Source organism: Danaus plexippus, chromosome 2, assembly GCF_018135715.1.
Source record: "Danaus plexippus chromosome 2, MEX_DaPlex, whole genome shotgun sequence".
Lineage (NCBI taxonomy): Eukaryota > Metazoa > Arthropoda > Insecta > Lepidoptera > Nymphalidae > Danaus > Danaus plexippus.
Window position 1 is genome coordinate 773,523 of NC_083537.1, and position 15,446 is coordinate 788,968.

Below are 15,446 nucleotides of genomic sequence, written 5' to 3' on the forward strand. Positions count from 1 at the left end.
AAAAATTATGGGGTTTGAAAACCAAAGACCCAGTAACTAGACTTAAAAAAGTTGAAAATAATATTAACTTAACGTAACGTAGTCTTTATAACTTCCTGACATCGATTTTGAACGAGCTTTGATACTATGGCTGAGCTGAGTGATTTAATATAAACTTTATGATTAATAAAATCCGTATTACTAGCCACTACTCAATGTAACGTGATTAAACGTAAAACGTAAACGAGGCCAGATTTATTCCGTGTAAAATAGATAGAATATCTATAACATAATATTTGTAGTTTTTTTTAATTTCTTAACGTAAGAGCGTCGTCATCATTAAATACTAGCAACACAGTAATGTACACTTTTTTATGCTATTTGAAGGAAAGTACAGTTGACATTAGAACTTCGATATTAAATTACATATGGCTTTGACTTTGACATATAAACAAGAAGCCGTTAAGCATATAGTAGTTGACAGTTGTTTATTTTAATAAATATAAGGGTTCCTAAGTTTTATTTTATAGACAAATAAATAAGTCATGAATTCATCAGAATACAAGAAATATCATGAGTCCTTTATGCAAAACAATCAAGGCTCAACTGCCGTTCATACATTTATGTGCATTTTATTCACGTTGCAATGTACGATGTTGTGTGCAATAATACCAAGAAGGAAGAGTTCATATCAGTTAATACTTGAGTATTTTATAATGGTACTACCTCTTATAATCGCGCACACTGCCATGTCGGATTATATTTATGTGCTCAATATCGTAATTGTTGTAATATTGGTAAATGTTATTAAAAGAAAGACTAATATTAGACAAGTTAAAGAGACGCTCTTAGTTAAGAATGCTTTTCAAGATGACAAAATCAAATCAATAACATGCCTTAGAGGACTGACATATTTAATCACAGGATTTTGCATTTTGGCAGTAGATTTCAAACAGTTTCCGAGACATTTGGCTAAGACAGAAAAGTATGGATATAGCCTCATGGACACAGGTGTTGGACTGTTCATCATTATTAGTGGCCTAGTACATAGAGACTTAAGTAAAAGCAACTACGTCTCTGTTTTAAAGGGAAATTTGAAATTTATTATAATATTGATTACACTCGGTATTGCCAGATACGTATCATTAAAGAAATTAGAATATCAAGAACACATCACAGAGTATGGTGTGCACTGGAACTTCTTCTTTACATTGGCTATTTGTAAATTGACTTCCACAATTTTTCTATTAATATCTTCAAATGCATTATTTTTAAGTGTCTTGACCATTTGTACTCATGAATTATTTCTCAGCATCGGTTTGCAGGACTGGGTTTTTGGGAACACGGACAGAAATAACTTCGTAAACGCTAATAGGGAAGGCATTTCGTCTAGTCTGGGATATGTATCATTATATTTATTTGCTGTGTACCTGAAGAATGTTTTAAAAAATAACAAATTTACTAGAGGAGATATCGTTAAAAAACTTGCAACCAGTGCCTTGTTATTAATAATTATTACATTAGTCATTAATACATATAGACCGATATCCAGGACTCTAGCTAATGCTGGATACTGTTTTTATTTATCTACAATAACTGTACTCGGTTTCTGTGTAATGTATCCGTTAGAAATGATGTTTCAAAACAAAAAGTCAGTTTTCACAGTACCGCTTATATTGTTTAATATAAATAACAATGGCCTGTTATATTTTCTTATATGCAATATATCGACTGGCGTTATAAACATGTTGTTCCGAACACTGCTCCTATCAAACTCTTTGAGTTTTATCATATTAAATTTATACATGATTACCAACATATCATTAACTATTTATTTAACAAACAAAGGTATTAAATTATAAAACACTAAATATATATATTTTTATATACTTTCATTTAATAAACATCAAAACCCACTATATTTGTCAAGGCTGAATAACAATATTTGAAACTTTTTTTTTTTGGTTTTTGGTTATTTTGTACTAAAAAATTATAAACAATGTATACATCCAAAAGGATATTAAAATTTTTCTTGTATTTCTGAAGACAATAATCGAAACATATCATGTACAAGAATAATATGGACATACCAATCTTTATTGTAACAAACATATAAAAGTATATAAAAAATAAACTTTAAGTGATAACATAACTCATTTTAAATACAACCATAAAGAATAAAACTTATCTTTCTCTTGGCAACATCATAAAGCCTTATGATATAAAAGCTCACCCTCGGTGATGACATTATTTATAAAGCTCTTTTCAACAATAATACAGTATGGCAGGATGGACTCTCCATATGTGATTTGTCACAAGCACTTTTCACATACGTATATTAATCATTAATCAAATATATTTCTTATACTTACCATTTCAAGAACGATTTTAAATAAAGCAATAGCTTTTATGGAAACCTGTGACCTTTGTTATCATTTAAAAAAAAATATAATTGAGATATATATATATCATTTTGTTCATGAAATTTACAAATCACTGTGCATTATTTAAGAGAGGTAGTAGAACATCACCCTTGGGTATAGTTGTTCTGGAGATCAGTTTTCTGGTACCAAAACAACAAGAAACAATAAAGAACAATATTAAAAACACAACATAAGTTATCAGATACGGGAAACGCTGCGGTGACCAGAACACTGTGTATTTTATTTGTCTGTTCTCTGAAATATAAAGACTATATATAATTTTGAATTTAGAACATTATTATTTGCAAGACAATTAAGTAAATATGATGTCTTTACCTATAACCGCAGCTCCATATCCGATCTTACTCGTACCCATTCTGTATGAACAGGTCGGGACATATATTTCATACTTAAAACCGTCATCTAATGACACATCCAGTCGAGAATCCCATGAACTCAAGAAGTGCGTCTCAACATTTTTATTTTGCTTCGTATATTTAGATACATGCTCATGGGCGCAGAAATAAATATCTGGATGAATAGCATTTTCTACCTGAAACAACAAAACAGGTTGGTAATTATTAATTTATTTTTTTTATTCTCAATTCATATCCCTCTATGAAAGAAATGTAAACTGTAAAAACATTTAAAACGGTAAATGAAGGTACAACTACGAAAACTTGTAATAAAAGTATCGAATGATACCACAGGTTATATCCTCTTAAGTAAAGATTTGAATGTGAATACTATCAGCCAACTTATGGTGTTCCAATCTCTGGTAGCACTAGACTAACATCAACAATACAAGGCCTACGAGTCTAAACCAAATAAACCTTTGGAAAGTTAGGAAATATAACAAGGATCCGACATACAATTAAATAAAACTCCTCACAGACCAATACAAAGGTTTGGAAGTGGGGCAACTTTAAAATTTATACCATTAAAGACTAAATCCAAGTTCATCACAAGTTATAAAACAGTTAAATCCATCAATCAATTTTATGTACCCATTTATAAAGGACAAATGTAGGATAAATAAAAAAAAAGTTTGCTTATATTTTGTATGAAATTGTAACATAAACAAATTTTTTTTTTTTATTATAGATTATACTTTAATTAAATATAGGTTACCTGTCTTCCATAAAAAGCCCTAGCTAGCACTGGATAATGTGCAACAGCAATTCTCACATTCATATCCGGCTCGTCAGATGCCTGCGGTACTTTGTACAGAATAGAGTTTATCTTATAGAAAGTAATATTCCTGTACATTATCACAGATGGCTGTTTGAACACTTTACCAAATTCAGTTATCTTATCAAACTTTATTGGCTCATTCTCACCTCCGATGTCATTGTCTCCTGGTAACCAGACTTGCTGGAGTAAGTACAAATAATACATGTCAGTTACATAATGGGAAATGTGTTTATCTATTGAATATCATAAAATAAATAAATACCACGATAGGATAATCAAGGTCGAATATATAAGCTAATCTCTTCACATAGCTATGGTACTCTAGTTTGGTGGCCATTGATCCCTCATCCATAAGATCCCCAAGGTAGACCAATACATCAGGTTTGAAGTGATCGACAACAACTGAGAATGTAGATTTCAAGTACCTTTAAAAACATAATAGAATTGTCATCAGGAAAAGTCGTGGATATGTTTCCTTCCTTTTTTATGACTTTTTTTACATATAAAGGCAAAACAAACTAGCTAAGCCAAGCTTTACTTTACTTAGCGTAACTTATTTTAACCCTGGTTTAATTATATATATTACTAATAACGTACTGTTCTAAATTTAAATTTAAAAAAATGGTAAACCGTACCTGTCGCTATCCCAGTTAAAAAGTATGCTAAGAGGTTGTGGAACAGCCTGTTCCCCTTGTATTTGTGGATCGGCAATAAATAAGATTTTCGTACAGGAATTATCATGATTACACTTCAACTCATTCCATAAAAAAGGTTGTGTCAAATACACGAGCCATTCACAATACAAAACTACAATAACCGGTGAAATTAAAAAGAATTTCAATGTAGAACTGAAATAAATAACTTTTTATTGCATTCGAAATCAAACGCTTAAGGCTTAAAAAAGTAAGTTTATATACCTTCTACGCGGAAACATCAGAAATGTATCAAATTACACATTTGAGATAAAGTATCTTTCTACATTTCTTAATCACAGTTTTAGATTTTACGTTATCATATATCTATTTTATTATTGTATATTATGTATGTCAAACTGTCAGTGTCATTATCGCAAAATGACAGCGTTCAAAATAAAGTTTTTCTAGGTTCCGTTTCTAACAGCATTTATAGTAATAAAATCTGTGATTTTGTAATTATATCATCATTCGTCAATAATATTGTCGTTCTATTTTTGTAGTTTAGGAATAATTTTATTCCTACATAATCATTGTAATGTCGCCACTTCGCTGTCCCAAGATACGATCGTTCCTGACCATAAAACAGGAAAATTTTCTTATAAACCTCGACCCTGCATGTCTGCTAAACCCTTAATCCTATATTATTTAGTTCATAATACATTTCCAGTATCATGCTAAAATTATAAAGACACCTAAAGAGAAAAAGGAAAAAAGTCTTACATACAAACATACAAATTGTCCAGAACATGAAAAGTAGGTTTGCACGTTATTGTAATAATGTTAGAACGGAAATAAAAAAATCAAGTTATTTGCCGGATTAATAAAATTGATAATACGAGATCCAGTTTCGATCCAGTGTTCTAACTCTCCAAGAAACCTAAGGAGACTGTAATTTATTTGACTAACAAACAATAATTAAACAAAGTCAGTAATATGAAAAATTACTGTAATTCAACATTGGCAAAAACTGTTATGTCGATCAAAAATAAACTATACTTCAATAACAAGGAGACAAACAATAATAACAAGGAGACAAACATATAGACCTAGGTCTCGAGTTATCTAGCTCTATAGTTACATTAGTTTGTAAGTTGTCCTGCTTGGTGGTAGTATGAATATTAACTACTTTAAAAAAATACTGATTTATGTTTGATTTGACTATAACTGTCAGCTATTTTGGGTTTAACGATGTCGCCTTGATTATTGAGTTTCATACCTTCGGTTTAGGAGATATGCCCAACCGAGTCCGATTCTGGAGCTCGGTTAAGGACGTTGTTAAAGGGTAAATAAATTGTGTAATGTAAATGACCGAGAACAATCGTTAAATTAATTAGGATCTAGTGGTGTCCTTTCGTAGAATTCGCTTTAAGAACAGTGCTGGGTCCCATTCATTTCGTAAAAAGTTTACTTGAATACAAAACAGGTTTTACATTGTAGGAAATCTTTTTTATGCCAGTTATTTCTTTCCATTACTTTGACAAGAGTCCGAATTGAATGGGTTCCTGACAAAGATATTGTAATGATTTCCCAATTTATTGAACGATATATTTGATAATAATTATGTAACCTCCCAAAGGTATTAAAACAAATTACAAATGTAGGTTGTAGTAGACACCGTGACATCTCCAGCTCTCATTGCTTCGATGGTCGGCAATGAAGAGAGTTGGCAAGCCGTGTTGGTAATCGCAGAAAAGATATTGCTTGCAAAGGAAGCGGCAGAGAGGGAGAGGGAGCAAAACCGTAACTCTCTCCCTATCCGTCGTAGTTGAGGGGGTCGACGACGTAGAGCCTACATGACAGCGTCAGTAGCCTCATGGAGTCTTACGTCCTCGGAGAGGACTAATGTGTGGCGGACGGGGGTTACTGCCACCAATACTTCAATTTAAGGTCCTTGGCTATTGTGCGCCTCTATTGGGTTCCCGAGGTGAAATTATGTAGAGTAAAGTATCTCTTTTACAGCACTGGGTCCAGGTACGGACAGCCGTTTTTCGATCCCGCAGCCTCGTCCGTTTCGGGGTGCGCAGGAACTCAACGCGGTTTAGTGGGTTGGGCTTCCGTATCCCCCACATAATCAACACCCTGCCCCCGAAGGGCTTGAGCACATTCCTCGGTATACAAAAAAGAAAAAGACACCGACACATTAATAGATAGAATTGGACCAAAAGACCCACTTTCATCCATTGTTCCAGGTTGTAATATTGTGGACGTGAAAAAGTTTAGTTTCAGAAGCCAAATTTATAGATTTAGTTTAATTTTCACTCTGACATTCCAATAACTAGGTTTTTATGGTCGCGGATCTATATTCAGCACAGTACAGTTTTAATTCAAAGTCTATGTATATTTACAGGCTGTTGTTAAAAGGTCAACTTGTTTGTTCGAATAATATAAATAAATAAATATATATTTATATGCTGATAGGTTTTATATATATATAGATGTAACCTCTCAGTATTCCATGGATTCACCGTGCGGGTGATAGGGTTTATCGCGTTGCAGGGAGAGGAGCTTCAACAGTGCGGTGTAGGTTTAAGGGGCCCCTATCTAACGCGCGTTAAACGCTCACCTCCGCTGTCCAAGCTCCTCACCCTACCTAACTATATATGAAACGAACCTACTAGGGTCACAGGCCCAAGTCTTTTAGCAGGTTGTAGAGAGATTTGGCTGTTATACCTCTCGCTCCTACTTCTACCGCGTACAAATTTACAAGAAATCTTGAAAAGAAAAGAAAGAGATGATCTGGGAGTCATCTAGAACGCATTGAGATAAAATTTTAGCAATTCTGGCAACCAATCATGAATTAAAGTGCGCCATTTTAGTGCTAATGGGATGCAAAAATCTCCTATGTGTAGCCACTCATTCTGCATTTCTAAGCTCATCGCATGGATCTTATATTTATCACTGTCGTCTTGCCGAATAAAAGAATTCAATACATCCGTATCTTGGGCCTTCTTACTTGATCCTAACCCTACTCTGTTATTTTGTGCTTTGTGGTATACATTATGGAATTGAAGCCGTGACTCTAGCCCTGGGGCATCTTTGTCTTTTGGGAGCGATGTAACCACTTCATCGTGGGATTTCCCAAGGATATGTCTTTTGGAACCTCTTAGGTGTTTATAAAGCTCCGATGGCCTTTTTAGATTCAAAAATTATTGCGTTCCCTGAATAACGCTGTCGAATCAGCCGATAGCGCGAGCACGAGCCACGACTTCAACACCTTTATGACGCTTGCATCTAACTTTGACAAAAGGGTTTTATTAAAATCATAGACGAGGAAACGCTAATTCAAATATTAGATAATTATCGTAGATCCAAGCTTTTTTAACATTACTAATCAGTTGGTTATCGACCTTGTTAAAATAGTTCAAAAAACTATCTACTATTCCTTCTAAGCATGGAGTACGACCTTTATTTTCTATCTTACAAACAAGAATTTTAAAAGGAGCATTTTTCGTAACCGTAGAAACGCATTGACCGCCTAACGATAATCCCGGATCGTATGAGGTATATTTTGTATTTCGCCTACCGAGACACAGACAGTGACATTTATTTGGTTTTGTCCTCAATCCATCCGTCCGCTCACAAAATTTATCCACTTCATCCAATAGAACTTGATAGTGTTTAGGGTTATGCGTCAGTGTTGCGAGATCGTCAGCGAAGGCTAAAATGGATTCTGTGTAACTATTATTGAACTTAAACCGACTCCATAATTTTTTCTCGTTGCTTATTATTTTAGCTACTAAAATGTTAATTACAATACTTAATATTACTGGAGACAAACAACAGCCTTGAAATAGTCCTACTCAAAATTGTTGAAACGCCTTCTTTAGTTAGTATAGAAAAGTTTAATTTTGAGTAATATTAGGGGATCATATCACTAACTAGTGTTGGAAAGTTATACCATTTTATATTTAACCTTAGCTGGTCGAATTGTAGGCAGATATAATTAACTGGTAGACATATTCTTCTAAAAGTCGGCAAATAATCCCAGTTACGACAATATATTAAATATTTTTCATTTCTGAATCCATCTCTAACAAGACATTATTTTGAAAAAACTTGACCTGCTTTTGAATTTCAAATTAATTCGCGGCCCTCTGATCTTGTAATGTTTTTCGATCAAAATAGACAGATAAAGAACAGAAATATGACATATATGTATAATTAATTGATCATATCTACTTTTGGATTCAAAAACTTAAGTAGGTAGGTGTACTTTTTTTACTTTTTTATTTGAATGTGGAATTCACAGACCCCAATTTTTTTTCTTGTTTCCTTCATATGGATGGTTATCGTCCAGCTTTCAAAAAATCGAATTTGAACACATAACAAAATCCAGGAATTTTATAAAAATATTACCGACTTATTCTTAAGGATACCCGGTGTTGGTTTATCGTTATTGTTTTGAACGTTTCTATTGCGGCGGTTTGACAGGTCAGCCCTGAGCCTCTTTTTAGCTTTCTGTATAGCGTATTTTATTTAATTTTGTATTTACTTTTTATTTAGGCATCAAAAGTAACATTTATGTAGACTTTATAGCAGCATACTTCATGTTTTTATTTGTTTCTAAGTGCACTTTCAGTGTTATATAAACACTAACAGTAGAGCGCGTACTAGGCAGTTCTTATGCATATTATAACTACACCAAACGTCAGTTGATGAGTGTTGGCTGAAAGATAATGGATGTGGACACTCCAAATGTATTAAAAAGGTGCAGCAGCGCACCGCTTATCAATGAGGTGGCTTCCACGGCTGCCACTTCGCCCACGACCAGTACAGCACCCAGGTAATTCTCTTAGAAATCACATCGCTTGCCGCAGGTTACGATATTGTTGTCGCTACGTTACCTGCCTATTTTTTGACAGCTGCTGAGTTCGCCAGTGGGTGCAGTGCACGTTTCTAACACTAGAACACTAGACTTAATCAATGATCTGTGATTTCATATGCACCTATAAAGGATTTCGTCATTTAGACAGCTGCTTTGATAATGTAGTAATATACATTTTAAATAAGGGTGAGCCAAATTGTTTTTTTTTTTTAAATATAATTTACTATTTTTGACAATAAATGTTTTGGTGAATGTTTGATATACTAAATTTTGGTTGTATTAATCAGACAAAACAGTATTATTCCTGGTTTATTACTTAGTTATTTATTAGCTATTAACATCAGTGTTAATATTTGAATTGAATTAAAATTTTGTTGTGATGTTATTAAGAGTCATTACAATGGTCAAATATTATTACTGTACATGTTATGAGTATGCATCATTAATCAATAGGTCATAGTTGTTGTTACATTGCATAACACTTGATGTTTTTAGTGTCCTAAAATGTTTCTAAAGCTTTGAAACTCTTTGTATGTTGTTTAAACTTGTATGCCAATATGCTATTGTGTTTATGAGTATTTTGTTTGAAGTTTTTATCCATATGTCTACATATATTTAAGCAATGTTAAAAATTAAGGTGTAATTTTTTTTTATTTTGGCAAGTCAAAAGAAACTCATATCCTTCTATGATACACAAAGATATAATGATTAATAACAAGTTGATTGATTTGCATGAACGAAAGAATTAAAATTTTATTAACAGATTGCATTTACAAAGTAGCACTGTTGTTTGTCTGCCCGTTCAAGTCTTAGGACTTTTCGTTACACATTGTTTTTTATTTACGACCACTTACTTTAACATTTACGAAACAGCCTTATAAATATTTTTGGAATTCATTTCTTCTTATAAAAATATGTGGGATGTGATTCTTATAATATGAATGTTAAGGACTGATAATAACATAGTTGTGACCGGTTTTTGTTAGTTGTCATGTTTCATTTTTATTTATGTGTACTTTTAAATTTAGCAAATCTTCCCTTACAAGATAAGATAGCACTTTTTGCAGCATTGAATAAATATAGCATTTTATCAATATGCAGATTTTAAAACAAATATTCCTTATACAACATTATTTAATGTGAAGTAATAAATTTATATTGTATTAAATAACAGAACATTGTTGAATGTAACTTGTGCATTGTTTGGATATTTTTGTGTCTCGATAAATTTGTGCTAACTATGTTTGAAGAGAGATAAGACGGAAATGTTATACAACCAGTGTTTTTATTTAGCATTAATTGACTTAGACTCAAAATGTTCCAGTTGTGGATGATTTCTGGAAATCTTGCCTTAATTAAGTTACGTTTTTAAGTTTACTTTAACAGCCTTGCAAATCAGCTACCAAGGTGATATGTGTTTGCTATCACCTGTAGTTTGTAACATAGAATATTATGGTCAAGTCTGTCAAATGTATATCACATACTGAACTCAACAGTTTTTCCCTACATAGGACACACATACAGCCACTTTTTGTATTAAGGATTTCTGCTCTCGATATATCAGATGAATTGTCTTCCCTAGGAGGGTTTATACATTATGTTTATTGTAACCTTGTTTAAGACCATTGTTCTTATTATACAACTCTATAAATTATAATAAGCTGCCAGTAGTGTTAAATGCTGGTGACACCTCCAGGTTAACGATCACAGATGCATGCTTCACAAAATGAGGTTGGCTGCCGATTGTGCCATTTTAATATAGAAAAGTGATTAGATTGTAGATTTCCTATTTTATTGATCTATATAATGACATTAAATTAATAAAGCTAAATAATCATTTTCCTCTAATTTCACAGTAAATTGTAATTGACCATTCAAGGAATTGAAATTGTTTTGAGAAGACAGATGACTTATTTTTAGGTAAAACAGTTGATTGTTTATGATGTATCTTAGACAAAGCCACAGGAAAGAACCTGGCGTCTGGAAGACCTATATTAACATATCGCGAACGTGAAGCAAGCTCATATATGATATGATTAGGAATGTTATCCTTATATATAATTAAATCCCTTCACATTAAAATGTTGTTTGTTAAAGTAGGCTCGAAAAATTCTGCATATTCTACAGGCATGCTAGAATTCATTAAACATTTTTGAAATCACATGGGTTTAGGGATAATTACAACTGATCAGTGTCACGGCTTGTCAATCTCACGTGTTTGTCGTCAATTTTATGGGTGGATGATAGATGGTATTGAAACCTTTTGTTTATGGATCTTTTGCGACTCGTGTAAATAATAAGATTGATATAATTAACCCTAATACATGTGTTTTAAATGAAACAGTAAGTTTCAAGAGAAAAGACTAATAACCAATATCTAAGGATTCTCCTCAAGAAAATTACACATTACATGCCCTTGTCGAGGCTGAAAGACCTCAAAACGCAGTTCGCGCAATCTGCTCTTGTTGAAGAAAAGACGTAAGATGACAAATAATAAGGTTTTTGACAGAACTTTGATGTAGGTTTCACGTAGACAAAATTAGTAATTTATTAAATCGTCGGGTTAAATTAACAAAAATCTAGACAGTGTACTCCAATAAAATATTAATATAATTAGGTATTCTACATTTTATTTTAAATATTGATTTTTATATAATAATTTTTTATTAAAACAGTTAAAAGTATTATTTTTTATATTCTATGGTTTTCATGTTATTAGTGTACAAAAGTAACGTCGTTTTTTGATAATAAGATAATAAAGTGTGTTTATACTGCCAATAGCAAGGTGAACAATTTTAGATGAAATTAAGGCTTCCATACGCAAATACATAATTTTTTTATGAAATGAACTTATGTTCCTTTTGTATGGTGTCGGTTTGGTTTGATGAGTGGAATGCTTTCATTTTTTACATTCTTTACATCAAATAACACTGAAGTCACAGAAATATAGATATTTAATTTATAATAATATTTTTTCTTCATTTTCACAACAAATACACAACATGCCAAATGCTAAGAGACATATAATGATATTATTGCCTGTTTATAAAATACATACTTTGAAAAATAAAACAATGTATCAAATTGCTTGTTCTGATAACAATGGGTATTGGACAGCGAATAATATTTTAGGGAATATTTACAAATTTTATTTATCGACAAAACATTCAACCTCATTGTCAACTAAGTTTTAGAAATGGATCGTGTTTGTTTAAAATATATGTATTGTGCTGTTTGTTAATTTTAGTCTTAAAATCGATTAATGATAATAGTTTAAGGCGTTTGTTTCTTCAGAATCTTTAATTCCCTTATCAATTTTGGGCATAAGCTGTTAATGCAACAGAACGAAAGCAAGTTATAAACGTGTACATTTTCAACTTGCTTATGACACATGGTGTGTGATGTAAGTCATAGATTCAAGACAATCAGCCTTCGTTATTATCATAGTTTCCTTGTATGTTCGTGATTTTATTAAGGTATGTTTTATTGTTTCAGGAGTACATCGTTTTTCAGTATGTTCAGCAACAGCAGTCTGCCTCGGACGAGAAGCAACAGCATCAGTTGCAGTCCGATGTCCACGGCTATCAACTTGCCAGGAAGCTTTCAAGTAATTATTTTTTATAATTCATTAATATTTCTATATTTTACTATCATAATGTCTTTAGTATCACAGTCGTGACTTATTTAGTTCAGGTTTTTCTCGACCTGAGGCGTTATGGATCAACAGCAAATTAATTTCTGATCGATACCAACACAGTTTGTTAGTCGAGTTGTTAGAATATATCGTATTATTACATCTACTTATTCAATAATAATGAATTAATAATAATTGTATTTGAGGTTTGGTATGTTTTTATTAACTGAACACGGACACGTTTCGTCTAAACCATATCTTAATTGATAACGATATCGTTCCAGCGACACAACCCTCGCGTTAACCAGCTGCGGCTGGAGGAGTGTGCGGATGTCAGCAACACTCGCGAGGTGGCTCACGAGCGGGAGGTCCACACCGCCATGCAGATGGGACAGTCCTGCGAAGACCTCACACTGATGGGGGGACTCTCAAACTCGCCCACCAGAATACAAAGGTTTGTGGTGTACATAAGGATTGGACTGTTATTGTTATTATTAAATTGCAAGCTATAATTTGCTGCAGAGATTTTAGTTTCTTAGAAAATTTCGTAGTGAGTTTCGTAGAAATTGCTTAAATGCTGCCATTTATCCAGGTGTCCACCCGTGGTGTCTCCCTCTCAAGCCCGCAAGTACACGACTCGCCGGAGTCTGTCTCCTATCGCGCTGCGGGCGTCCAGCTTCAGCCCCACGAACCGCCTGCTGGCGGGCGGCAAGCGGCGAGGCGACGAGCCGGACTGTCCACTGGCCAAGCGCTCATGTCCCGAGCGCCTGTCCCCGCCCACGCCGCCCACGCCGGACTCGGACAGTCTGGAGTGCACCTTCCGACCGGTCAGCCCGCGGCCCACGCCCATGAGTCAGTCACCTCACCGCGACGACAGAAACCACAAGAACTCCAGCTAATACTGTAGTGACCTGCGACTGTGATGTTAGTGCTCGTATGACGCGTCTCAGGAATAACGAACTGTAATAACATTAGAACTGTTCTATGTCTAGTTTCGAACCACCGAGGAGACGTCCGGGAGCGTTCAGTCTAAGAGTTAGTTCCTACTAGAACTCGGAGTAGTGTATTCTTAGTGTAGAAATGAAAAGCGAGTGCCCTTTAAATAGCCAAAGCATCCAAAACTTTATTGTAAATATTAGGTGCGTTTTATATATTGTATATAATTTAGTTTCTAAGTGAACGTAGCCATTAATATACATAATCTCATAACGAGGATGCGAAACGAGTTTCGATCCTTTCATCCCGCCTTTTGTTTAATGTTAATCATTGTTACGCCCGCCCACGTTCATACCATGACTTAACCAGCATTTAATACTACTTGTGTCGCTCGACATCATCGCAGTAATACTATAAAGATGACAGGTTAAAGGTTTGTATGTAGCACGTGGAGTCTCTGCGGCCGTCGCCGCTGGTAGGGAGTGGGTTTGTGTCCTAACCGTCGTAAGCTCTGTATTGTGTTCATTATTCACTTTGAATAGTTTTTGTTGATTGTACCATATTGGTAAGCTTTATCCATTGAATGTTTTCGTTTGTAAGAAGCTTAGATGTGATCGCCCTTACCGCTTTCATTCGAACTTTGTTTAACAGGGTATATAACTATTGCGGTAGTTAGTTTTAGCCATTTCTTATATTTACCAGTTCCACGTAACGAAGACGTCTAGGTAACTCGCCGTGTGCAATGTGAGGACGTTCAATGGAGTTATTGTGATAAGATATTTGATAATACGAAGGACTCGTCTCATACAAATGTTCAAAATAAATTGAGTACATTCGATTACCTCAAATACATTGAGTATGAACTGTTATGATATGCATTTTTATTTGTAAGGATCGAATGTTACAGCTCCAGTACTAATTGTATCCCGTATCAAATAGATTTAAATGAGATCTCTTATGAAATGTGTAAGCCAAATTTGTTAGGCTGGTTACCGACCCCAGGAGTAGTGTTGCATGTTGGGCAACCGTACCTATGTATAAGTAGGTATGTTTTATAACTTTTGTATCTGTAATGGAGTCAATGTGACATTTGAATTTTCAAATGTGATTAAATCACATCATAAATCGATAGATGTATTATTTGTCATAACTCTTTAAAAGGAAAAAAAATAATATTATACCAAACCAAAATCACTTTTATTTACACATTTAGTTATACATTCACTTCAATAATTAAGACAAATGATATGAAAAGGAAAAACAGTTTTAAAATTATAATTATTCTAAAACTTATCATTAAGGAACAACATTATAACATTCCAATATTTTGTACTCTTTAAAATGTGATAAATTACAAAACATGACATGGTCGTGAACAAACTCACAATAATTACTATGTAAACTAATTAAAATATTACAAAAATCCATTAATAATTATTATAATTAAAACAGCTTTAGCAAATCTTGCCAAATACAAATACATAACATATACAAAACCAGTACAGAACCTGTCGGAAGCGAGCTGAACACTCGGCAGCTGACGGACAGAGGAGTCCCCGATGACAGGCACACATTACAGACGGCACAACAGAACAATATCCAATCAGTCATTCTAATATATCTGAATCTATTTAATTCTTAATTTAGGCGGCACTATAACAACACACGAATCACATAGAGGACACATACATGAACGATCTAAAACAGTATAGATAAGGGTTACAATAACTAATAGCGGGGCGGAGACTCGGATCCAGGGG

At 33.7% G+C, this 15,446-nt stretch overlaps 3 protein-coding genes across 7 annotated transcripts; 2 read left to right on the top strand and 1 right to left on the bottom strand.

Moving 5' to 3' along the window:
- The first annotated feature begins 394 nt into the window (after positions 1-394).
- On the top strand, positions 395-1,841 carry LOC116779834 (uncharacterized). Its single transcript, XM_032674326.2, has one exon. The coding sequence runs from the start codon at positions 525-527 to the stop codon at positions 1,839-1,841; it is 1,317 nt and encodes a 438-aa protein (XP_032530217.2). The 5' UTR covers positions 395-524.
- LOC116779835 (metallophosphoesterase 1) lies at positions 1,636-4,640 on the bottom strand. 2 transcript variants are annotated; one of them, XM_032674327.2, is made up of 6 exons: positions 4,514-4,640; positions 4,232-4,444; positions 3,859-4,021; positions 3,534-3,776; positions 2,739-2,955; positions 1,636-2,657 (listed from the first exon to the last, which is right to left on the bottom strand). In XM_032674327.2, exons 1-6 carry the CDS (start codon positions 4,528-4,530, stop codon positions 2,473-2,475), a joined length of 1,038 nt encoding a protein of 345 aa, XP_032530218.2. In that variant the 5' UTR covers positions 4,531-4,640; the 3' UTR covers positions 1,636-2,472. The 2 variants fall into 2 exon arrangements, with proteins under 2 accessions (XP_032530218.2, XP_032530219.2); XM_032674328.2 differs by having other exon boundaries at positions 2,500-2,671.
- A 3,900-nt stretch (positions 4,641-8,540) lies between these two features.
- On the top strand, positions 8,541-14,815 carry LOC116779671 (uncharacterized). 4 transcript variants are annotated; one of them, XM_061521246.1, is made up of 5 exons: positions 8,541-9,074; positions 9,154-9,302; positions 12,612-12,723; positions 13,035-13,204; positions 13,343-14,815. In XM_061521246.1, exons 3-5 carry the CDS (start codon positions 12,631-12,633, stop codon positions 13,647-13,649), a joined length of 570 nt encoding a protein of 189 aa, XP_061377230.1. In that variant the 5' UTR covers positions 8,541-9,074; positions 9,154-9,302; positions 12,612-12,630; the 3' UTR covers positions 13,650-14,815. The 4 variants fall into 4 exon arrangements, with proteins under 4 accessions (XP_061377230.1, XP_061377225.1, XP_061377222.1 ...); XM_061521241.1 differs by lacking the exon at positions 9,154-9,302 and having other exon boundaries at positions 8,541-8,722; positions 8,860-9,074; XM_061521238.1 differs by lacking the exon at positions 9,154-9,302.
- The last annotated feature ends 631 nt before the right edge of the window (positions 14,816-15,446 follow it).